Source organism: Phytophthora sojae (assembly GCF_000149755.1).
Source record: "Phytophthora sojae unplaced genomic scaffold PHYSOscaffold_1, whole genome shotgun sequence".
Lineage (NCBI taxonomy): Eukaryota > Oomycota > Peronosporomycetes > Peronosporales > Peronosporaceae > Phytophthora > Phytophthora sojae.
In genome coordinates, this window is record NW_009258115.1 from 5,578,505 (window position 1) to 5,600,872 (window position 22,368).

General features: G+C 53.8%; 4 protein-coding genes across 4 annotated transcripts; 1 reads left to right on the forward strand and 3 right to left on the reverse strand.

Annotated features, from left to right (window-relative positions):
• Nucleotides 1-5,676: 5,676 nt before the first annotated feature.
• PHYSODRAFT_256073 (hypothetical protein) lies at nucleotides 5,677-6,622 on the reverse strand (the record flags this gene model as incomplete). Its single annotated transcript, XM_009517147.1, has 2 exons — nucleotides 5,677-5,938; nucleotides 6,228-6,622. 2 exons carry the CDS (start codon nucleotides 6,620-6,622, stop codon nucleotides 5,677-5,679), a joined length of 657 nt encoding a protein of 218 aa, XP_009515442.1.
• A 10,786-nt stretch (nucleotides 6,623-17,408) lies between these two features.
• On the reverse strand, nucleotides 17,409-17,933 carry PHYSODRAFT_397855 (hypothetical protein; the record flags this gene model as incomplete). The annotated part of the gene is made up of 1 exon (XM_009517148.1): nucleotides 17,409-17,933. A coding segment is annotated over one exon (525 nt), but the record flags the coding sequence as incomplete, so codon positions are not given.
• Nucleotides 17,934-18,426: 493 nt separating this feature from the next.
• PHYSODRAFT_536864 (hypothetical protein) lies at nucleotides 18,427-19,931 on the forward strand (the record flags this gene model as incomplete). Its single annotated transcript, XM_009517149.1, has 5 exons — nucleotides 18,427-18,464; nucleotides 18,561-18,740; nucleotides 18,823-18,955; nucleotides 19,028-19,076; nucleotides 19,162-19,931. 5 exons carry the CDS (start codon nucleotides 18,427-18,429, stop codon nucleotides 19,836-19,838), a joined length of 1,077 nt encoding a protein of 358 aa, XP_009515444.1. The 3' UTR covers nucleotides 19,839-19,931.
• Nucleotides 19,932-20,047: 116 nt separating this feature from the next.
• PHYSODRAFT_353485 (hypothetical protein) lies at nucleotides 20,048-21,510 on the reverse strand. Its single transcript, XM_009517150.1, has 2 exons — nucleotides 21,472-21,510; nucleotides 20,048-21,166 (listed from the first exon to the last, which is right to left on the reverse strand). Exons 1-2 carry the CDS (start codon nucleotides 21,472-21,474, stop codon nucleotides 20,342-20,344), a joined length of 828 nt encoding a protein of 275 aa, XP_009515445.1. The 5' UTR covers nucleotides 21,475-21,510; the 3' UTR covers nucleotides 20,048-20,341.
• Nucleotides 21,511-22,368: the final 858 nt, after the last annotated feature.

Below are 22,368 nucleotides of genomic sequence, written 5' to 3' on the forward strand. Positions count from 1 at the left end.
AATCAAATCTCGGGCGGTTTGCTGGCGATTTGGCTCGGTCGATTCAATCAATCGACTTCGGAAAGTTCGACTAGAACGCGCAATATCACTCCTCTTTACTCTATTGTGAATTCTGGCCAATATTGCCGATTCGGGTCGGTTTACCATATGGGTTGAAATCGCTGAATACAAATTTCAAGTCTTTTGAAATCGATCGAGATGGCCTGAGCGACTTCTTATTTCGTACTTTATTGCGTACATAGTAAACTCAAGTCAAATCAAAATCTCGGGCGGTTTGCTGGCGATTTGGCTCGGTCGATTCAATCAATCGACTTCGGAAAGTTCGACTAGAACGCGCAATATCACTCCTCTTTACTCTATTGTGAATTCTGGCCAATATTGCCGATTCGGGTCGGTTTACCATATGGGTTGAAATCGCTGAATACAAATTTCAAGTCTTTTGGAATCGATCGAGATGGCCTGAGCGACTTCTTATTTCGTACTTTATTGCGTACATAGTAAACTCAAGTCAAATCAAAATCTCGGGCGGTTTGCTGGCGATTTGGCTCGGTCGATTCAATCAATCGACTTCGGAAAGTTCGACTAGAACGCGCAATATCACTCCTCTTTACTCTATTGTGAATTCTGGCCAATATTGCCGATTCGGGTCGGTTTACCATATGGGTTGAAATCGCTGAATACAAATTTCAAGTCTTTTGGAATCGATCGAGATGGCCTGAGCGACTTCTTATTTCGTACTTTATTGCGTACATAGTAAACTCAAGTCAAATCAAAATCTCGGGCGGTTTGCTGGCGATTTGGCTCGGTCGATTCAATCAATCGACTTCGGAAAGTTCGACTAGAACGCGCAATATCACTCCTCTTTACTCTATTGTGAATTCTGGCCAATATTGCCGATTCGGGTCGGTTTACCATATGGGTTGAAATCGCTGAATACAAATTTCAAGTCTTTTGGAATCGATCGAGATGGCCTGAGCGACTTCTTATTTCGTACTTTATTGCGTACATAGTAAACTCAAGTCAAATCAAAATCTCGGGCGGTTTGCTGGCGATTTGGCTCGGTCGATTCAATCAATCGACTTCGGAAAGTTCGACTAGAACGCGCAATATCACTCCTCTTTACTCTATTGTGAATTCTGGCCAATATTGCCGATTCGGGTCGGTTTACCATATGGGTTGAAATCGCTGAATACAAATTTCAAGTCTTTTGAAATCGACCGAGATGGCCTGAGCGACTTCTTATTTCGTACTTTATTGCGTACATAGTAAACTCAAGTCAAATCAAAATCTCGGGCGGTTTGCTGGCGATTTGGCTCGGTCGATTCAATCAATCGACTTCGGAAAGTTCGACTAGAACGCGCAATATCACTCCTCTTTACTCTATTGTGAATTCTGGCCAATATTGCCGATTCGGGTCGGTTTACCATATGGGTTGAAATCGCTGAATACAAATTTCAAGTCTTTTGAAATCGACCGAGATGGCCTGAGCGACTTCTTATTTCGTACTTTATTGCGTACATAGTAAACTCAAGTCAAATCAAAATCTCGGGCGGTTTGCTGGCGATTTGGCTCGGTCGATTCAATCAATCGACTTCGGAAAGTTCGACTAGAACGCGCAATATCACTCCTCTTTACTCTATTGTGAATTCTGGCCAATATTGCCGATTCGGGTCGGTTTACCATATGGGTTGAAATCGCTGAATACAAATTTCAAGTCTTTTGGAATCGATCGAGATGGCCTGAGCGACTTCTTATTTCGTACTTTATTGCGTACATAGTAAACTCAAGTCAAATCAAAATCTCGGGCGGTTTGCTGGCGATTTGGCTCGGTCGATTCAATCAATCGACTTCGGAAAGTTCGACTAGAACGCGCAATATCACTCCTCTTTACTCTATTGTGAATTCTGGCCAATATTGCCGATTCGGGTCGGTTTACCATATGGGTTGAAATCGCTGAATACAAATTTCAAGTCTTTTGGAATCGATCGAGATGGCCTGAGCGACTTCTTATTTCGTACTTTATTGCGTACATAGTAAACTCAAGTCAAATCAAAATCTCGGGCGGTTTGCTGGCGATTTGGCTCGGTCGATTCAATCAATCGACTTCGGAAAGTTCGACTAGAACGCGCAATATCACTCCTCTTTACTCTATTGTGAATTCTGGCCAATATTGCCGATTCGGGTCGGTTTACCATATGGGTTGAAATCGCTGAATACAAATTTCAAGTCTTTTGAAATCGACCGAGATGGCCTGAGCGACTTCTTATTTCGTACTTTATTGCGTACATAGTAAACTCAAGTCAAATCAAAATCTCGGGCGGTTTGCTGGCGATTTGGCTCGGTCGATTCAATCAATCGACTTCGGAAAGTTCGACTAGAACGCGCAATATCACTCCTCTTTACTCTATTGTGAATTCTGGCCAATATTGCCGATTCGGGTCGGTTTACCATATGGGTTGAAATCGCTGAATACAAATTTCAAGTCTTTTGAAATCGATCGAGATGGCCTGAGCGACTTCTTATTTCGTACTTTATTGCGTACATAGTAAACTCAAGTCAAATCAAAATCTCGGGCGGTTTGCTGGCGATTTGGCTCGGTCGATTCAATCAATCGACTTCGGAAAGTTCGACTAGAACGCGCAATATCACTCCTCTTTACTCTATTGTGAATTCTGGCCAATATTGCCGATTCGGGTCGGTTTACCATATGGGTTGAAATCGCTGAATACAAATTTCAAGTCTTTTGGAATCGATCGAGATGGCCTGAGCGACTTCTTATTTCGTACTTTATTGCGTACATAGTAAACTCAAGTCAAATCAAAATCTCGGGCGGTTTGCTGGCGATTTGGCTCGGTCGATTCAATCAATCGACTTCGGAAAGTTCGACTAGAACGCGCAATATCACTCCTCTTTACTCTATTGTGAATTCTGGCCAATATTGCCGATTCGGGTCGGTTTACCATATGGGTTGAAATCGCTGAATACAAATTTCAAGTCTTTTGGAATCGATCGAGATGGCCTGAGCGACTTCTTATTTCGTACTTTATTGCGTACATAGTAAACTCAAGTCAAATCAAAATCTCGGGCGGTTTGCTGGCGATTTGGCTCGGTCGATTCAATCAATCGACTTCGGAAAGTTCGACTAGAACGCGCAATATCACTCCTCTTTCCTCTCTTTCCTCTCTTAATCGGAGACATGAACGGTTAGGGTTTACATCTAGAATCATTTCCCCGGGGCCAAAAACTCCGCAAAAAACCTCGGTTGAACAACCCTCTCTTGATCCATAGACACGCTTAACTGCGTAATACCTGGAGTGACCCCTTCTGAGAAGGAGTCGATGCCATTAAAGTGGGGGGACACGATTTAGCCTCGACGATAAACGCTAATCAAACAGGCCTCGGGAAGCGAATCGCGGGTTTAGATAAATTGCTACACTTTAGATCGCACCGAGCGCAAAAAAAACGCCACCAAGTCCTCGGCTTCACTCTGATTTAGAGCGCCAAGTCAGCGCTTGCATCCATTACTACGAGTGAGTTAGAGCTGGGAAGGGTAGAATTGCTAAAAGAGAGTGCACTTCAACTTGCCTGCATGGATACGTGCTACGCAAAGCTCGCCATGTCCAATACTCTGTGAAGCTACAGCCTGTAGCCTACAGATAGCTCCTGGCAGTGACGCAGGTGGTCTTGGGGGCCCGCACCCCACACTACACAACTAGCTCCAAGCCGCAACGACGGGTTCGTTCGCTGCCCTGCTGGTTGCTGGGTCCCCCTACACGGACATGCTTCACGGGCACCCCGCACGGGTTTGCTTGTGCTCCTCGCAACCACTTGCTGAGAGTGTAGTGGGCCTACTTTGGCTCACTACTTTAGCTTACACGTGTGCGCGTGTATGTGAGGAAGCGTAGCTTAGTTTAACTTAGAGTTAATTATACTCGGGCCTCCGAGTATAGATAATCTAAATAAACGATCCAAATAATGTTTTGGGTTAAAATGGGAACTGCTATTTTTGTTTTATGTTTCTGACTTCCTCTAAATGTAATATTCTAAGATAGGAATCTGCCAACGGCTGGTTGGCAGAATTCCAATGCTATGCATGTCGCTCATTGGCTAAGAGATGCTGCTCTCAGCCAATAGGAATCCTAAGTCTCTATGGACCACCCATCGTGGTGGTCGTAAATGTATGTAGCCTTTGGTGTGTCTACACCAAGGTCGAGAAAGTCCTTCGAACCTCTAACAGACGTCGTGTCTGTTAGAGTTACAAGTGACTGTAGCCACTTGTGCGTGTAACCCTGTTACACCATCCCCCCTCAAGGTTAGACGCGCCGAGTCACAGCACGTCAATCAGGAAATTGACCATTCGTCAATTCTTCACGTTGGGAGAAAGAAAACTCGAGCTCATTCCGCAATGAGCTCGCCGCAGAAGAAGACAGCCGCCGCAACAGAGGGTAGCCTCTCTGTTGCTCAGTACCATGAGTGCCAGCAGGCAAAGCGCGACGCGCTCGCTGCAAAGGCCGCGTCGGGGACAACCCAGCCGGAGATTGTCCTCGAAGGTTCCTCTGTAGTCAACGACGCCGTTGACGACGAGGACGGCGACGTGGAGATGGAAGAGGGCGAAGCCTCTTCTAGCAAGTGCAAGGAGTCTATCGACAGCGATAGTCTCGACCCGCATGCCGGGTCGAGACGCCCTCGTGAAGGAGACGATTCGGACGATTCGGACGCTTCAAGCTCGAAGCGTTCGCGCGGCGAGAGCGACACTCCGCTCTCTGCTGCTGGGGCTTTAAGCTCCCCGCGTGAGGTGGCGTCTTCAAGTTCTCCGCGCGCTGCTCAGGCAGCGCGCGATCCGTGGATGCCGTCTGCGTCAGAGATCGCAGACCGTGTGGGCAACACCATGCCTCCAAATGAAATTCCGCTGTACGTATGCAGCGGGATCCACGATGATGCTGTGGCGGAGGAGCAGCACTTTGATCCGTTAACGAATCAAAGGCGCGATTACTAAATCGGACTCTTTCACGAGCTCCGATACTTCTCCAGCAAGAAGACCTCTTCTCGCAGCAAAGTGCCTGAGTGGCAGGCACTTTGTCAAAGTTGGAATGCTTTTGTTGAGAACTTCAACAAGAAGCCGGCTGCTTACCGTGAGCGGGTTAAGCACGCCCGTGAACGCTTCGAGACATTCTCGACGCGCGGGAGGTTGGAGCAGCTCCACAGATCTTCTGTGGACGCTGGTATTTCATGCGCTGTGCCCGAAGGCCAACAGTGCACGTTGTGTCTTCCGGGTGCGGCGCGCTTGAGCGACCGCGACCTTAACGGGTATACGACGATTCGTGTACCTGCGAGTCTCAAGGATCTCCGTGCCAAGTTCTTGGCACGTGAGGAACGCGACGATCGTGGGACCTCGGGCGCTGTAGGTGACCACACGCTCGCACTACCTTCGCGTCGGCAGTGCGTGGTGAGCTTCGTACTCCCTCACCATTTCCGGAACGTCCTGCAGCAGGACGTCCCGTGGCTCCCATGTATCTTTGTGGGGCGGAAACCCTCTCCAACGAATACGATAACGAACCGGCTGCCGGCTCGTTTTCGGTATACTATGGTTCACAATACGCTCAACAATCCAGCGTGTTGAGCCGCGGGCGTCGTGGATCGGAGGCAGCGGTGGTGGGAACACGCCCCGGGTATGGTCTACCTGGGGTTGACCTTGGCCCGACGCTCGAGGAGCGGGTCGCTGCTGTGGAACAGCATCAGAGCCGGGAGTTCGCCGCTCTGAAGCAGGAGGTGGCGATCCTGAGGGCTCAAGTCGCTCAGGCCTCGCAGACCGCGTCGGACATCTCTGTCGACGTGGGAGGTCGCGTCGCACGCTTGGTCCAGCGCGTTCACGCGTTGGAGCAGAGGTTCGCTCCCGCTGGGGCTTCCGCTTCGGGCCAGCCGAGCTAGGTGGCTCGTGCTGCCGGTATGGCTTCAGCCGCCCGACGTAAAAGGTCGGATGGAGGCGCATGCTAGATGGAATATCTAGCGTGTAGGCGTTTCCATGCCGCGCCAACACCGTGAACGGTCCGATGAAGCGCGGACCGAGCTTGCTCGCCCCGAAATCGGAAACGGCATGTTTAGGCAGGTTTTGAGTTGCTAACAAAACCAATGAACCCTTCTTGAAACCATTAGTGTTGCCCCTACCAACATTGTCTGCGTTAAGCTTCTGTCGGTCGACAGAAGCTGCAATAGCGTCTTGGACAAACCGAATGACGGCTTGTCTGCGCTGCACGAAGTTGATTGCGTCCGAGCTGAACGAGTTCAGCTCGTTTCTAGCAGTAGGCCCGGCCTCTGCGTTCGTCTTCGCGGTGTCTGTGCCCTGCACAGACCCGATCTTCTTCTTCTTCTTGCTCTTGTCGGCGTCTGTGTTCTGCACAGACGCGTGCTTCTTCTTCTTCTTGCGCGTAGTCGCGGCTGACACTGTGCAAGTGTCAGCGGCATTCTGCGGCTGCTGCGTTGCAGTCGTAGATCCTCCCCCACTTAAGGAAGGAGCCACCATCCCGAGTAGACTCGGGAGGCGTGGGTGCCTGATGGCATTCACGTAGAACGGTGTATGCCCGGTCGAGGCATGCACCGAGTTGTTGATGGCGAACTCCGCCATCGGCAGGCATTCGCTCCAGTGTTGGAACGAGTGAGCGTAGCTCTTAAGCACGTCTACGAGCACGCGGTTCACGCGCTCGGTCTGCCCGTCCGTCTGCGGATGGTCCGCGGTCGACATCGAAAGTTGACTCCCAAGAAGTGCACTTCTTGCCAAAGTTGTGCAGTGAAGCGCGGGTCCTGATCCGACACAATGTCGATCGGCATGCCATGGTGTTTGAACACCATGTCAACGAACAGACGCGCCGTCTGTTTCGCAGTCACTTCAGCGGGTACTGCAGCAAGATGGACCATCTTGCTGAAGCGGTCAACAAAGACCACAACGCCCGTGTTCCCCTGGCTGTCCGGGGGAAGACCGAACACGAAGTCCAAAGACATGGACTGCCAACACTCCCGTGGAGTTGGTAGTGACTGCAAGGGAGCCTGCGCGAAAGGCGCAGGCTTCACACGTTGACAAACCTCGCAAGCACGGACGTACTGGCGCACCCATTTATACTGGTGGGCCCAGTAGAAGTCTCGCGTGAGAAGAAGGTATGTCTTCTCACGGCCCGGATGCCCCGCAGTCGGTGCATCGTGATACTCATACATGATCCTGAGTCGCAGGTCATGGTCATTGGGCACGACAACGCGGTCCGCGTTTTCGTCGACTGCACTGTAGAGTAATAACCCGTCGTGCACCCGGTAACGGTGTGCACGAGCACGAAGATGCTTCAGCAGCTTCTGACGAGCTTGGTCAGAAGGCGCTGAGCCGTAGGCCAGCAAGAGCTTCGCGTCCGCGTCGTGCGCGTACGCGACCTTCACGTCGTCCAGCAGTGACAACGTCGGGGTGCTCGATCGCATGGCGTCAATGGCATTGACGTCGGCATCAGTCGTGGCGTAGTCAGGTCGACGCGAGAGCGCGTCGGCCACCACATTGAGTCTTCCGGGTTTGTACTCAACCCGGAAGTTATACTCTGCGAAGAATGAGAGCCATCTCGCCATCCGTTGCGAGATGTGCGGCGACTTCACAGCCGTCCGTAACGACGCGTGGTCCGTATAGACCACGAACGGTTTGCTTCCGAGTAGATACACTCGGAACTTCGCGAGTGCGTACTTCATGGCAAGGAGCTTCTTGTCATGTACCGGGTAGTTGCGCTCAGCTGGCTTCAGCTGACGCGATTGGTAGTAGACGACACGATCACGACCCTCGTGATCGTGCTGCATCAACGCACATCCGATTGCGAAGTCGGATGCGTCCCACACAACGTGGAATGGGCGATCTTGGTCGGCCACCGCCAAGATCGGCGCCTCAGTCAAGCTCCGCTTGACTGCATCGAAGGCCTGCTGACACTCAGCAGTCCAAACCCACTCGGCGTCCTTCTTCAGGAGCTGTGACAGCGGGCGTATCATGTCCGCGTAGTCCTTCACGTACTTACACAAGTACGTGGCCAAGCCAAGGAACTGCCGCAGTTCCTTGACGTTCGACGGCGTCGGCCACTCATTGATCACTCTGACCTTCTCCGGGTCAGGGCGGACACCGTTCTTCCCAACGAGACACCCGAGCACGGGTATCCCGCTCACCCCGAAGATGCACTTCTTCAGGTTCGCATAGAGCTTGTGCTTGCGCATGAGCGCAAGCAGCTTCCGGAGATGTACCTTGTGCATCTCAACATCGCTCATCCCGTCCGCAGCCCGGCTGTGGACGAACACATCGTCGAAGTAGCTCGGTGCGAAGTCGCCCACCGAGCGCAACAAGTGCGTCACGCACCTGTTGAAGGTCGCAGGGGCGTTCTTCAGACCCTGCGGCATCACTAGCCACTCCCAGAGCATGCCGCTCGGCGTGCTCACAGCCGTGAGAGGGATATCGCTCTCACGCATGAGAATCTGATAGAAACCATCGCGCAGATCAAGAGCACTGTAGATAGTGCTCCTGGCCATCGAATCGATGATTACATCTTTTCGCGGTATCGGTGTCTGTGCCGGTATCGTCGCATCGTTCAGCTTGTTGTACGCATGAACGATGCGCCAGCCACCCTGTGGCTTCTTGACACAGAACGTCGGAGCGGCGTCCGAGAGAATGCATATTTGCTCGATGCGTCCATCGTGCAAGTCACGCGCGAAGCGCTTCCTGCTCATGACTGGAAGCGAAGTCAACTCCGACGCTTGCGTCGGAGGGTTAGCGAGAGTCATCTCCCTGTACCGGAACCCGGTACAGGTACGCGTCAAGACGTTCAACGTCTCGACGTCCGGCTTCTCAGCCTCCGTCTGCCCGGCATACATTCCTTGTAGCGTCTCGGCCTCAGGCCGAGACTTGCGCAGCGATCTTCGCATGCGCCGTCTTCTTGTTTTGCGGAGCCCGGCTCCGCTTGGTTCTTGACCTCGTCCAGGCCCAGCCGTGGACGGGTGTTCTTCTTCAGTACCGCCGGCGGGTTCGTCCCGCGGGCGAGCGACTTCAAGCCCGGCTTGGTCGCCCGGCGCTTCGTCGTGCAGCCCGGCTGCACGACAGCATGCAAGTTTTTCCGGTGCGGAACGTTTGCAACCGTCCGCACCGCCTGCAGCGTCGGCTCCCGGAGCCGACACGCCATCTTCACCTCGACGCCTGTTATTGGCGGAGCCCTCCATTACGGAGGGTGCGTCGGCTCCCCGAGCCGACGAATCAAATTCGCCCAAGCTATCGACTCCCGGAGTCGACGGCGTTACGTCACCTTGGCTCTTATTATTGGCCAGACCTGATCTCATCAGATTCGCGTCAGCCTCCACGGCTGGGGCGTGTGCCTCGCCTGCGTCATCCGTGCCCCTTGAGGCCGGAGACTCTTCCTGATTCGCTGAAAAGCGGGTGTCGACCTCCGAGGTCAACACATTTCCTTCATTAGTTGTCGACGGCAACGCCGACGCTAGCTGCTCTTGCGCGCGTGCTCGCGCGCGCCCAGGGCGCTCCGGGGCAGAGGCATTAGGCGCTGTCTCGAATGGGGAGTCACGCGCACCTGTCGGGGCGTGCGTAGCGGCAACAGGGCCATCGCTCACTTTTCCGCTGTCGCGACTGAAGCGCACGAGGGTGCGCTTCTCCCAATCGATGACCGGATCATGCCGTGCAAGCCACGGCATGCCCAATACAATGTCAAACTTATCGTCCAGATCCAGGACGATAAAGGTCTCGACAAACTCTTGATCTTCATACGTGAAGCGCACGCGTACCATGCGCTTCTCGGTCTTCACGACGGCACCCGTTGCCAGTCGTACTTCCAACATACTTCGAGGTATCTTTAAATCCTCGAAGTCAAGCCTTGATAGACTTCGCAGTCAAACAAAGTTCTTCGACGCGCCAGAATCTACCAAAGCACGGAGAGAGCCGCTTGCTCTCATCGAGTTCACATTCAGGATGACAAGGTCAGGCTTGTCATCTTGGTTCTTGCAGTGAGGATGAACCTCACTGGGGGCTGCAGTCCTCAGTGTCGCGTGTCCAAGGTCGACACGCGGAACTGCATTACCAGTAGGGCGCCCCGCGCCTACTGGCGTCCAGCGTTTTTTGTTTGGCTGCGACGGTGCCCGGCACCGCCGCGATAGCCACCCTGCTGGTGCACGGGGGCCGTGCACTCCCGAGCAAAGTGACCGACTCTACCGCAACGGTAGCATCGCACATTGTTTCCCTGCGACTGCTGGGGTCCAGCAGTTGCAGCACACGAGAGGTCCGTGGGTTCTGGGCCTCCCGTCCTCACTACCGGGCGAGGCTGTGGCCTCGGCACATGTGCATGCAGCTTAGCCTGCCGCAGGCTAAACTCCTCCTGCATTGCAAGAGTAATTGCAGCTTCGAGAGTACTCGGGTACTCACGGAAGAGATAGGTCTTCACAGGCCCATCTCTCAGTCCCTTCATGAACGTGACGACCTTGGTCGCCTCGTCGATCGGATTGGTCACGATGTTCGAGACCAAGTACCGTGCTCTCTGAGCGTAAGCATGGACATCGTGCTTGCCCTGCTGCAGGTCGAGGAACTCCGCCCTCGACCGGAACTCGTTTTGCGGTGGCTCAAACGCTTGTCTGAGCTCTTCCTTGAAATCCTCGTACGTGCTAAAGCACGTAGGATCCGAGAGTCGGCGTCCATACGCCCAACTTCTTGCACGTCCGCCAAGACATGACATGGCGAACGCGACCTTCGACAACGGGTCGACGATGCGTCGAGCCGCAATGGCAGTGTCGAGTTCGACAAGCCAACGGAGGAGAGGCTCGCCCTCTCTTCCAACGTAATTGCTCACCCTGAGCTTCAGCGATTGCGCGCGCGGTGTCGTCCCCGACGACACCGTGGTAGATGAAGCAGCATCTCGCTGCTCCCTCATGATAAATCCCAGAGCAACACCATGTTGCTCTGTCGGCGTTAGCGTTCGCAGCATCGTAGCTACAGCCGCCTCACCAATGACTGTTGACAGTCGTTGGAGAGCTTCCCACTCTGGGTCCGGCAGGTGGGGACAGTCAGCGCGTGCAACGTGAGTTGCAGGCGTAGTGGAGCTTTCCATGGGCACCTCTGTATCCATGGGAAGGTTCTCAGCTCCGCGTTCGTGCGATGACGTACGAACTCAGGTAGTCGGTCGTTGGACGGACTACTAAGTGCTACCAGGTGTAGTGGGCCTACTTTGGCTCACTACTTTAGCTTACACGTGTGCGCGTGTATGTGAGGAAGCGTAGCTTAGTTTAACTTAGAGTTAATTATACTCGGGCCTCCGAGTATAGATAATCTAAATAAACGATCCAAATAATGTTTTGGGTTAAAATGAGAACTGCTATTTTTGTTTTATGTTTCTGACTTCCTCTAAATGTAATATTCTAAGATAGGAATCTGCCAACGGCTGGTTGGCAGAATTCCAATGCTATGCATGTCGCTCATTGGCTAAGAGATGCTGCTCTCAGCCAATAGGAATCCTAAGTCTCTATGGACCACCCATCGTGGTGGTCGTAAATGTATGTAGCCTTTGGTGTGTCTACACCAAGGTCGAGAAAGTCCTTCGAACCTCTAACAGACGTCGTGTCTGTTAGAGTTACAAGTGACTGTAGCCACTTGTGCGTGTAACCCTGTTACAGAGAGAAACGTGCGATAGTGTAACAATTTTTAAATTGTGTTATTAATACAGGTATTGTGGTTTTTAACTATTTTGCCTCCCGATTTGACGAGCTCCCACATGATCGGTTAGTCCAATTTAGCTATATCTGGCCTGAGTTAGTAGCATAAGGCTCAAAGAGGAGGCATTCCAGGTTGGACATACCTCCCCAACTCTCATGACGCATTAGAACCGCAAGACATTGGGGACAATAGTACACTGTATATTGCCACTTCATAGCACTATGGCCATCTAAATCACCTGCGTGAACATCTACGGCCGCTACAACTCCGTGCCACGCCGATCTGAGAGGGCCCCAGACATGTTTTCGCGGCGGTCCCTTTTGCCGGCGAAAAGCGGCATTTCTGGCCCCTGCTTCGCAACTCGCAGACGCAAATCGGGCCAGATATAGTTTGCTTCCCTCAGCCCTTCCTGCTAAATCGGAGCCCTCCAGCAAATCGGGCCCGATATATCGGGCCACCCGATTTGCCAAAACGGATGAAAGCCACAATAAGTGATATGGTATAAGTGATATGGTATGTAGCACTAGAAAGGAAGGACGGCGGGCATCGGAAGCCGAGATGCTGTATTGAGTACGCTGGAAAATCGAAACTGAATATTATAGCTTTTTAACAACAATTATCCCTTGCTACATGTATTTTGCTTTGGGCTGTCGGCTACCACTAATTGATCTTGAACCGCTGGTGCTGCAGCTCACCCTTGCGGTTAACCGTGATCTAGGGTTTCGCGAGATATAGTCCAGCATCATTAGTGCTCTCTTGCTGCTGGTGTCTAATTGCCGTTGATTATCTTGACCTCGCGATAGATAGTAACGTTATTTGCTGATAATGGAGACTTCGTCATGCAGCTCCACCAGTGTTGCTAATTGCTTATTGGTTTGATGACCTGCACAGGTTAAACTGAGACTCTAAATTGCAACGGTCGCGAACACGCCCTTAGCCCTAAGTTTGCTTCACTACACTACAAAAAATAGTAATGGTGATTGATAGGATCAATTAGAGGGTGGGCACGTCGGCCTGAAGTGGAGACTCTGTCGGACGTTGTACCAGATCCGACGGCCGAACGCTCTTCACGAAAGAAGGCAAAAGGAAAGGTAAATAGATTAGCGGTGGAGCTGCTGCCAGCTCCTACGGGCCTTTGCCTCTTTCTCATACAGGGACCTGGTTCTCTGAGAACTCCTACTGCTGCATGTCTTACCACCAGTCCAGGTCCCAGGCTCATTCTTCAACTTGCTGCAGTTGAAGCTGGCCTGCAATATGCATTCCAACACGCCTCCCTCGAAGTACAAACTTCGACCACCAGAATGCGCTTCTTGAGGCATGTTGCTTCATCACATGCCACCGGTCACGCCCACGAGCCACAACAGGTCCTTCAGTCGCTGCTTGTCCAGTGGCTTCCTAAACGCATCCGCCGGGTTCTCGGCACCTTTCACCTTGCGTAGGTTAATTGCGCCCTTCTGCACTTGTTCACGCACGAAGTGCCATCGCAGCTCGATGTGTCGGGTACGGCGACTGTAGGTAGGGTTGGGCGCCAGCACATGGGCCGCTTGGTTGTCAATCCCGATCTTCAGCTTCACACTTCGCTGTGGTAGTATCTCCTGCAACATGTTGCTGGCTGCAACTGCCTCCATCGCAGCCTCACACGCGGCCACATACTCGGCCTCAGCAGTTGAGAGGGCCACGATCGATTGGCGACGTGACATCCAAGACACAGCTCCGCCTGCTAGCGAGAACACGAACCCGGTAGTACTCTTACGTGACTCAGGGTCATTGGCCCAGTCACTATCACAAAAGCCTTCAAATACAATAGTGTTTGGCACATCCGTAGGTCGTTCATACGATATGCCATAGTCTACTGTACCAGCAAGGTACCGCAGAACACGCTTCAGTGTCCCCACGTGTCTGGCAGATGGCTTGGCCACGAACCGACTAAGTTGCCCCACTGCAAACGCCAGGTCGGGTCTCGTTCCCGTAGCCAAGTACATCAACATCCCGACGGCCTTTCGATAGTCAAAGCTAGTGTCAGACTCCTCACTCGCATCCAAAGGCGCCAGCCGAACATTTGTCTCCATCGGGTTGCCCACTGCATGGACGTTCTCGTATCCAAATGTCCGCAATACCTCTCGAGCATACTTGCTCTGGCGAATGGTGATGCCCTCATCAGTCTGGTCCACCTTAATGCCCAGGTATTCCTTGAGAAGCCCCTGGTCCTTAATGCCGTACGCCACATTCAGCTCCTCAAACAGCTTGCACTTGTCCTCTTCATTGTTGGTCGCAACCATAATATCATCAACGTAGACAAGCACGAGCATGATCGAGTCTGTTCCGAACTTGTAGTACAGGCAAGGTTCAGTGAGAGAGCGGAGGTAGCCATGCGCCAAGAACCAGTTGTTCAACTCCGTGTTCCATTCACGCCCCGATTGCCTCAGTCCATACAATGCCTTCACCACCACGTACATGTGCCCGTTAATCTTGCAGGGGAACCCTTCAATCGACTTGAGACACTGGTAGATCCCCAGCAAGGCATTCAGGTACGCGGTGTTAATATCGCCGCCGTAGAGCAGGAGATGTAGCACAGCAGCAAGTGCCACGAACACCCGGAACGAGGACATTCTCGCGACAGGAGCGAACGTCTCGGAGAAATCAATTCCAGGTCTCTGGTAGTTTCTAAGAGCTACAATTCTCGACTAGAAACGAATCACATATCCCTGGCGATCAGTCTTAAGAGACCGCACCCAACGTGTACTAATCGGCTTTGCATCCACCGGAACTTCCTCGCAGGGAATCTCTCTGATCACTCCCTTGGCACGCAGCGCGCTCATCTCCTCCAAATCTGCCTGCAGCCAGAACTCTCGGTACTTCGATCTGTACAACTCGCGGCGATTCTTCGGGAGCTTCACATTGCTCGCCAGAATAGGTTTACCATCTTTGTCCAAGATTCAGGCCGAACACTGCGCGACATTCACTTCATAGTCATCCAGATAACGAGGGCGACGCCGCTCGTGATACTTACGAAGACCAGTCCGGGTTCGCTTCGGCTGCTGCTTGTCAGCATCCTGCTCCACGCGCAGTTCCTCGGACTTCGTCTCGTCGCGGTGCGTCCGCTTTCCCGTCTGCTTGGCGAACTCCACGGCAGCCGAGTCGCTGCCTCCATGCTCAGACTGAATGTCTTGCAGACACCCATCATGATCGTCAATAGTCATTGATCCACACACACTAGCCACCGTAACTTGATCGTCATTAATTACGGACTCCTCGTGCTCAATAGTCTCATCAATATCATCGACTTCATCCTGAGTTTCCTCCTCATCAATCTCGTCCAGTTGCTCTAACGCAGCGGCGGATCCACAGACACCAGTAGGCGACTCGTTCCCATCGCTCACTTCATCTTCCTGCGGTTTCTCGCTGCTCGCGGTTGCAGCTCGTTGCGTTGCCGCTTGAGATGGTGACGTATTGGTCAGCCGTGCATGTGTAGGTCCAACCTCAGTGGGGATCGCTGCCGTCACACCTTCAATGTCTGTGATGTGAGCAGCACTTGCCATAAACAGAGTCGCCTCCCTGCTTTCAGCTCCTTCTGCAACTACAGAACCAGCTGCACCAGACACTGCAGATCGTGCCTCACGCGCACTGTCTTCCTCGCCTCCCTCGAGTACACGGGACTGCAAGCCCGGAGACTCGCTTCCAACCGAAGCCATCACTGTGCTCTCCATTTCGCCACTAACAACAGTCTCATCCGCTCCAGTGTCTGCGTCTCGATCAGCTGCAGGCACATGCTCAAAGTGCAGCGATTCCATATCTGCATCTTCGACCAGCTCGTAACGATCGCGGTAAACAACATCTTCCGCAATTCGCAAATCCGCAACAAATTTGGCTGTATGCTCTACAGGGAAATATACTTTACACCCCACAACATCCTCCGCATAGCCGAGCAGGAACCCGACTTTAGCGTTGTCACTGAACTTGCGCCGCCCAGGAGTAACGGGAACATGGACGTAAGCGAGCGCCCCAAATTTGCGGATGTGGTGGACGTCTGGCTTGACTCCAAACATCTTTTCGTACGGAACACCACCGTGCCCCTTGTTGAACACTCGGTTCTTCAGGTAGACATCATTTCTCAGAGCCTCGGGCCACAAGCTCGTCGGAAACCCAGAGTCCAGCATCATCGCCTTCATCATCCCAACGAGTGGCAGATTGGTTCGCTCACACAAATTTAGTTGGGAGCTCTTGGGTCCGACACGTATGTGCTCGATGCCATGAGCGCGGTACCATTTCTTCATGGCGGAGTTCATAAACTCACCGCTTTGTCTGTCCAGACTTGGCGAACTCTGTACTTCACACGCTCTGCACCATCCTTGCTCCTGCCGGCTTGACGCTCGGCCCACAAGATGTACTCCTTAATATGCTGGTTGATGACCTTGCTCGACTTGCTGTTCAACATGTGCACGGTCACGAACCGGGAGTAGCCATCCATAATCACCAGCACCGCCTCAAAGCGAGTGCCATTCCCCTGACTTGGGATTAGCAAGTCCACATACACTGCCTGATTAGGCGCTTTCAGCCCACGGTTCAGCTTCTTGGTATGTGGTGTCTTCTTCTGCTTCCCTAAATGACATGCGTCACAAGGGTCTTGTTGCTCGCGCCTCGTCAACATCAGTCCTTTCACCAGACCCTTGTCCACCATGGTCTTCAAGTACTGTGGGCAGATGCGTCCAAGTCGCTCGTGCCAGAGCGCAAGTGAAGCAACTCCATCAATCGTAGTAAAGTTACACCTTGTTTTGTCTCAAGGCAGCTCTAGCCCCTCATTCACAGGATGGGTCACAAAGAATCCCCACGTTGCCTCGTACGGCGAAGCCACGATAACAGTCCGACCTTCATACTTGATGCGGAAGTTCAGTGTATCATGCTCATAGTCAAAGTCGAATCCTTGCTCCGCGGCAAGTCCAGGTGAAAAGAGTCCGTGCTCAGCACCGGGAACGTAAACGACATCATTCAGGTAAACTACTCCACGTTCACCATCCACTTCGTCACCAAAGCTACAGTTCCTACTCCTGCAATCCGCGATGCAAGAGCAGGTGCCACTCCGTGCACGCTCTGTGACTGACTGGTATCCTCCGTAAATACTACGAAGTCCACCAGGTTTCCTGTGACGTGCGCATTTGCCGCAGTGTCGAAGAACCACCATCCATTGGAGTCTCCAACTGCATCGTCAGCTTCAGCACTGTTCGCTTCATGAGCATCTACATCACCAGGACTCTCGGGTTCTGGATCCCGTATGTCCACCTCGACCCCAGCGTCAAGTATCATCTGGTCCAGCGCGGCCATTTCCACGCTAGAGCCACCGTTGTCACTATCTGGGCTCGGAGATTCGCGGACCTCCTGTCGAATAGTCACATTTCCTCGTGGCTTACGCTTCTGCTCAGTTGCATTAGCGCCATCACCACTTGTCAGTCCTATCTGGGCAAGCAGCTCTGAGATGTGCAGTACTCCCACAGATGAAGCACTTTTTCAATTTCTTCTTCTTGGAGTCGCTGCTTTTCTCCTCATGCTGATTATCAGCTCTGCTCTTCGTCCCATTCACTCCACTAGCCCCACCATTACTCCCTACACGAGGTCCTCCACGCTGGCCCTTGCCACGGAACTCGACTTGGCGGGCAGCGGCAGCACGAATCAACTCGCGGACCTTGGTTGGTGTGAACATAGTAGTGTCTGCACTGTAGCGAATTGACGACTTCAGGCTCTCGAACTCTGCTTGGGCCGGCAAGCTCTCCAGCATCATCTCAACCATGTCAATATCATCAACTGCATACTGCAATGTCTGCAACTCAGTCCGGATATTGAACATCTTGCTCAAGTGCAGGTTCATAATTCCACCCGGCGAAAACTTCACAGTCCAGAGTTCATCACGAAGGCGACGAATAGTGTGAGCCTTAACAGTTTTATTCACCTTGTTCTCAAACAGGTCACATAAGGCCTCCCACATCTCCGTGCCTGTCATCTTGTCCCTAATCTGGTGCAAGATCTCCGACGGCACTGACATCCCAATCAAGCGCATGATCTTGGTCTGTTTCTTGTCGAACTTCTCCTCACTCTCCGCATCCGACAGCGTCTCCTTGGTGATCGTCCCATCGACAATCTCCATGAGCTCCGCCTCACGAAACACTATCTGCATCGCAAACTTGTATGCCTGCCAGTCCTTGCCCTTCCAGTTCTTGGACACACCCTCCGACGTGGTCCGTCATCCTGGATCGCTTCCTGTGCAGTAGCAAGTCCGCTGGTTTGGGCTCATAACCCTGTCGGACGTTGTACCAGATCCGACGGCCGAACGCTCTTCACGAAAGAAGGCAAAAGGAAAGGTAAATAGATTAGCGGTGGAGCTGCTGCCAGCTCCTACGGGCATTTGCCTCTTTCTCATACAGGGACCTGGTTCTCTGAGAACTCCTACTGCTGCATGTCTTACCACCAGTCCAGGTCCCAGGCTCATTCTTCAACTTGCTGCAGTTGAAGCTGGCCTGCAATATGCATTCCAACAGACTCCACTGCAGGGTGTCGACCCCCGAAGCAACTCAACGGAGCAACGCGACTGAGATGCTCCATTACTAGTTTTAGCAATAGACGGGTTTGGCATACCGAATTCTACCGACATCGGTTTTTTTCGGTATCAACTCGGTTTACGTGAGTGTTGGTTATTTTGTTAACACTTTGATCGACGCCGGCCATTTCCAATGGGGAACCGCGGGCGGCGCCGCGGAACGCGCGCTGCGTACCGACCTGATGCGTCGGAGGCTATCGGACGCTCAAAGAAGGAGCCAACACCGCAGTCAGAATCGGACGAATCGCCTGGACCGGGAAATCGCAGCCCGGAGATTGTATCCATCCGATGGAAGAAGCCGCAAGGGGACGTCGTGATCCGGTACGCTGACGGCAGCCGCTACGAAGGGGGCGTGGATGATGAAGAGCGAAAGCATGGTACCGGCGTTCATATCCTACGATCGGGCCACGTCTTTGAAGGCGGATGGGTGCACGGAGACTTTGAAGGGTGCGAATCTTGCGTCCATGGTCTGGGCGGATGTCTTGTCGAAGTATGTGAATTAACGTTTCCAGTCTTGCGAGTTGAGCAGCTTTGGCATGCAGACGTTTGCTGGAACAGGAGACTGCCACGAAGGCTTGTACCGCAAGAACCACCGCCACGGAACGGGCACGTACCTGTGGGCGAACGGTGACAAATACGTCGGCAATTGGCGGGTTGGCAAGGTATTTCGCAATTCTTGGCAGTGCAATATGTGGCACATGGCAATGTCCTAACCGTGGGTTGAACAACTATAGATGCATGGGAACGGCACGTTCTTCTGGAAGAATGGCGACAGCTACGATGGTGAGGAGCGAAGTGCAGACTTGCTGCTTTGCGTGCCTTCTCGCCTTTCGATAGGCTGAACATGTCCGCTGTGCTGCTCGTCTAGGTGAATGGAAAAGGGGGATGATGCATGGCAAAGGCAAGAAGATCTTCTCATCAGGAGAAATGATAGATGGCGCCTGGCGGCACAACCAAGTAAGCGGCTGGGGTATCAAGGTGTTCAGTTCAGGGGACAAGTACGAGGGGTATTTTGTGAAGGGTGAGCGCGAGGGGTTTGGCAAGTATGAGTGGGTGGGTGGTGACTCGCACGAAGGCACGTGGTGCCAAGGCTTAATGCACGGCAAAGGCGTATACCTCTCGGCAGGCGGATCTCTGCATGGAACATGGGTTAACGGCAAGCTAAGTGGCGCGGGTGTACACCGCTTCCGGTGCGGTAGTGTCTTCACTGGCGAGTACAAAGCTGGAGAGCGACATGGCGTTGGTACCTTGATATTCGCCTCTGGAGAGGTCTACGAAGGCGATTGGTATAAGGATGTGATCCATGGCTACGGCTCGTGGTCTTCGCCAGACGGAAGGAGATTCATCGGTACGTGGGCTCATGGCTTTCCTTCGGGGCGGGGCATTTTCTGTCGCGAGCACGATGAGGACGAGGAGGATGATGATGAAGGAGGCGAGACCGTCAGGGAAACCAGACCCCCGTTTGAAGTTGGCATATTCAAACGGGGACGACTTACAACCGGTGGCAAGCACCTTTTCATCGGGCGGCTCACAGCACCATCCTAGTATCTATCGACAAAGATCGCGAACTTGTACAGTCAACTAACTGTCAGTAGAAGAAGGGGGGCCTCGATCCTGTAGCACCTGTGACAACTGCGGAAACGAAGGTTTGTTCACAAACATGACATGTGTAAACACCGCAATATCAGGACATGTTGAACACGCAAAATCAAACGGAGAGAAGACACGCGGGATGATGATAACATCAGTATTTTCGTTCGCAATAAGCCCAGCCCGCTGCATTGAATAATAGACCAAGGAGAAGACTGAGTTCACGCTAACAAAAATTTCTCTAACTTTCCGCACGACGGCTGGCTGCCTGCAGGAGGATACACAGTCAGGCAGACACCAGCCGCGCAGAGGCCCTATCCGGTGGATCTTTCGTGGGGGGAAAAGGAGAAAAAGAGATAGCCAAACCAGTCCTCGAGAAGCCCTCTTTTGGAAGATCTCACTCATCATGTCGCTGGCGCTCAAGGGCGCGCGATTCCGGTTCGTCGCAGCGCGATCCCTTAGCCGAGGCTGGGGAAGGCGCTCATGTCCGTCACGTTCGGGGCGTTGGCGCCACGGCCACCGCGGCCACCGGTGCGGCCGTTGCCACGAGCACCACGGCCACCACGGCCACGTCCGCCGCGCGACGAGTCGAAGTCACGCGTGAAGCGCTCCGGCTTCTCCGTGCGGAAGCCCACGTCGGTGATGAGCTGTTTCTTGCGGCCCGAGGTCTTCTTGCTGTAGACCTTCTCGTACTGCGAGGCCATGAAGTCCTCGGTCTTGCCTTCCTTGGTGATCTGCACCGCGCTGGTGAACTCGTTGGCCACCTGGCGGATCTCCACCTCGGCGAACAGCTCGCCCGAGCGAGCGGACTTCTGCTTGGCGAGGTACTCGTCGAGGGTGAGCTGCACCTCCTCCTCTTCCTCCTCCTCGACGGCGGCCTCCTCAGCGGCCTCCTCGTCCGAGGCGGGCTTAGCGCCCTCCTGGGCAGCAGCCTCAGCCAGCTGCTCGTTCGGGTCGGCCTTGTTGCCCCAGTTGCGGGCACCACCGCCCTGCTTGCTGGTCTCCTTGCCGCGGCCGGTGCCGCTGCGGCGCTCGAACTCGCGGCGGGGGCCACGGTTGCCACGGCCACGCTCGCCACGCTCACGCGGGCCACGGCCGCCCTCACGCGGGCCACGCGACTCCTTCTTCTCGGCGGCGGGGGCCGACTTCTTGGGGGCCTTCTTGTTGCCGGCGGCGGGCTTGTTCAGAGCCACGGGGGCCGACGGGGGCGGCGTGGCCTTCTTGTTCACGCGCGGCGTGTCCTCGTCATCCGAGTCGAGGGCGGCGAAGAAGTTCTTGCTGGACTGCATATACAGCATCTCACCAGTCAGCGACCTGTTCAAGTTACCCTACAAGATACGCGGGCTGAGGAGGCGAGGGGGGCGGCTGGGAGCTTACATTGAAGCTGCCACGGGGGCGACGAACAGGGGAGGGGGATCCGCCACCATTGCGAGCGTCCGCTAGCGCAAAAGATCGCGCTGGTTTCCACCTGGACACTGCAGATGGCGGGCTTCCTGTTGACTCCCCCCACGTCGCCCTCCCGCCCTCCCCGTCGCATCGCGCGGCTGTTGCCATGTCGCGTGGAGCGGAGAGCTCGCGAGGAACGTACCATGGCTGCCGGGCGAGACGAGTAAGATGCTGCTGATCTGGGCTGCTCGAAAATGGAGGAGCTCCGGTGGCCAAGCGATCGGCGGCCACCAGCACCTCATTTTCCTGTATCTGGCGCGGTTTGGGACCGGTTCAGCTTACTCTGCGCGGATGTATGGCGCGACCCCGAACCGCCGCTCGAACCGGGACCGCGGAAAGGGAAGTTGTCGCATTGGCTGAAAATGGGAAGGACGCGAGTGATTGGCTGGCCAGTTCAAGACCGTCACTGCAACTTGCCGTCACAGCAGCGCCGAGCATACTCAGGATCCCGAGCATGGCTAAGTGCATCTTCAGCTGTGCGCCGCGCCCGGATCGCCCTGACGGTATGGCGCTCGTAATCGAGTGAAGTGTGCGGAGAATCCGTGGTTTGTCGTGTTGCAAGCGAACCGCTTAGCGGGAGGTAGAGCGAGCGCGCCTCCAACCGTGCCGTACGTAAGCTGAGGACTATGGTCTCCGATGGGGTGCAGACGAAAGGGAGGGACGGACCCAGGACGTTTTGCCTCCACCGTTGCCGAGAACGGTCGTGGCAGTGGCGACGACGGCGCTGCTGGTCGTGCGATCGGCGCTGCTCTCTATCGATTCCAACCTGGTAATCAGCCCCAGCCGAGATCCTTGAGGAGGACTCCACCGAAAGGCGCTCGTCGAATATCGCAAAACGAGCCGATGGCAGTGACCTCTACATGTACTGAACCTGCCAGGAGAAAGAGCTCCATTGCACCGCGGCGCGGGCACGCAGCGCTGGCTTTTCAAGTTTTTTTCGAGTCGCATTGCTTGCTGGGATAGGCAGTCGAATGCATGGGATGTGGACGCGTGTCAGCGCCAGACGGAGGTGTACTGTACAGTACGTTGTCCTCCGCAG